The following is a 2459-nucleotide window of genomic DNA, read 5'->3' on the forward strand; positions in this document are numbered from 1 at the left end:
AACTATTGACCTAGTTTTTCATTCCTCTCCTATGCCTCTCCAATGCTCCTCTCCTTTTCTCCAAACTAAGCATTTTCCTGTGTCTACGTCTTCTCTCATGTGGTGTGGTTCTAGAATTCCCACCAGGCTGGTCATTCTCCTGCAGGCATTTGGTTTGGGAATGCCTTTATGTACAAGCTGTGTGGGCAACACGTCAGGTCCCAGGTCTGCTGAGAGGAGTCAGGAGTGAGCTCCAGGGGCTGATCAGGCTCTTGTGGTATAGACTATTAAGAATTAAGGCTTTGCTTATCACAAGAGACAAGGAGTTGTGCAAATATATGGCTGCTTTTCTCTCCCTAAAGGTGCCTTGATGGGAACTTCATCAGAACCAAGGACATCAAAAGGTCCACTCACCCCAAAACACTCCTGCTCCTGGTGCCTCCCAGGCCTGTAAGGACCACATGAGAATGAGAGGTCTCCTGGAATAGCAGTGGATCGTGTGCTTGTTAGTTGAGCTACATCTAATCTGCCAAAAGAACAAACGCTTAGCTCTCAGAGTTGAAATGGGCTTTTCAGTATGAACAATAGCTTTAAAACCAGGCTACTATTTGTTGAGTTTCTTCTATGTGCCAGAGGCTTTCCATACATCATCTCTAATCCCCAGAATGCCCTGCAAACCAGGTAAGATCGTCCAGGTGTTACAGAGAGGCTGGCACTTGTCCAGGGTCACCTTGCTCAAAGTGGAGGAGCCAGTGGCTGCATCCAGGTCTCTGTGGCACTAGAGTCCGGCACTTTCTACCAGCCCACACTGGCTCTGGGCATGCTGAAGTATGAATGATATCTGTAAAGTACCTGCCAAGGTGCCTAGCACACAACAGCACACTCCACGTTATTTATATTTCTCCTTCCTCCCTGATTCCCCCTCGCACTTGCCACTTGTGCCCTCTGTGGAATGGGCTCTGAATTGACAGGTCTGAATAATGAATGTCTAACTTCAAAATGTCCTCCTAACCAGCCTGGCGTCTTTGGGGCAGCTCAAATATACTCAGCATCTGGCTGGGGATCTGCTCTGAGAAGACCAGAAGTAGAAATAATAATAGGTTTGCCGTAAAAATCAGGTACAATCATATACGTAAGCCCTTAGCTCAGGGCATATAGTAAGCAACCACTCAGTGTTGTTTATTACTACAATTATTAAGTACTGGTATTAATACAATCCAGTGATGTGGTGGGCATTGATCATATGCCCCAAATATTTAAAACACCCTCCCCAAATTTTGCTGACTCTTCACATTGTAAATTCCATCTTCCCAACATGGAATTATGATTTTTCTCAGCCTTCTGTGGTGCAGATATGTACCTTAGATTTCCAGAACTGTCTGTTCCAGTGCAAGATTTTGATTCAGAAGTGGGCATCATAATGGAATGAGCTGGGGACAAGGAATTATTTTTGAGACATGAGTAGCAGAAGGACAGCGAGGTGATGGGGGGCTGTGTTCTGCTCTTGGCAGAGGTGATGTGGCTCTGGGGTGGCTGGTAGCAGCAAACTTCCCCAGGTTCTGTGCTGTGATTCCAGGAGTTGCTTCTGGAAATGGGTAAAGGGCACGTGCCTCCAGCCTTTCCAAAACTTCTGTAAGCCTTCTAATATCCCTATTGTATCCTGCTTGCTTCACTTGGCTGGAGTAGATTCTGCTGTCTCTAAGAATCCAGATGCATTCTTGCCTTCTCTCTCCAGGAAGTGGATAGGGCTCCAATTGTACTGATGCCCTGAATAAGAAAGGTGTTGATAGTAAACAGAATAAGCTTCAAGGGGTTGAGGAGAGAGAAATCAGAGCCCCTGACAAAGAAGGACCCCCTGCAAAGCTCTGCACACCCAGCCCTGGGACAGCTTATTCTGAGACTGAAATGTCAGTGCCCAGGAGGTCATGGGAGGTGAGAGCTGGCCACAGTCACCTTGTCTAGAGGGCAGAGAGGAAGCTGGGAGCTGGCTGCAGGCTCCAAAGAAGGCCATGTCTAGGAGGGTATCAGTGTGTTGTGCTGGAAAGATTACAGAATGGGCATCTGGAGGCTTTGGGCTGGGCTCTGCTGTTGATACTGTGCAGGGCCTGCCCCCTTGCCCTCAGCCTCCTCGTGTGCAAAATGAGTGCATGGTTTGAGTGTGAAGTTTCGGTCTTGCAGCAGGACATATTGTGGGTCTCACCATGGCTCAGAGGCCTACAGGATGCAGCAGGGATTCCCAGAGTCCTTTGTGCTTGGGCCTCCCCAGCAAGCGCTGGCTTCTCCAGGCCCACACAGGATTCCGGTTTTTTTCTGAGCCTGCAATCTGTTTCCTCCTCTCCTCCTCCAGTGTACGAAGTGGTCACAGCCACGGGGGATGTTCGCGGTGCAGGGACGGATGCCAATGTCTTCATCACGCTTTTTGGAGAGAATGGGCTCTCTCCCAAACTCCAGCTCACCAGCAAGTGAGTACGCACTTGGCC

General features: G+C 48.8%; 1 protein-coding gene across 1 annotated transcript in view; it reads left to right on the forward strand.

Annotated features, from left to right (window-relative positions):
• Positions 1-2459, forward strand: part of LOXHD1 (lipoxygenase homology domains 1) — a 193563-nt gene that overhangs the window by 5722 nt on the left and 185382 nt on the right. Inside the window, exon 2 of the mRNA XM_011978077.1 lies at positions 2327-2441. Coding sequence (XP_011833467.1) covers positions 2327-2441 — 115 coding nt within the window. The remainder of the gene's footprint in view (positions 1-2326; positions 2442-2459) is intronic.

Source organism: Mandrillus leucophaeus, unplaced genomic scaffold (genome assembly GCF_000951045.1).
Source record: "Mandrillus leucophaeus isolate KB7577 unplaced genomic scaffold, Mleu.le_1.0 Scaffold189, whole genome shotgun sequence".
NCBI lineage: Eukaryota > Metazoa > Chordata > Mammalia > Primates > Cercopithecidae > Mandrillus > Mandrillus leucophaeus.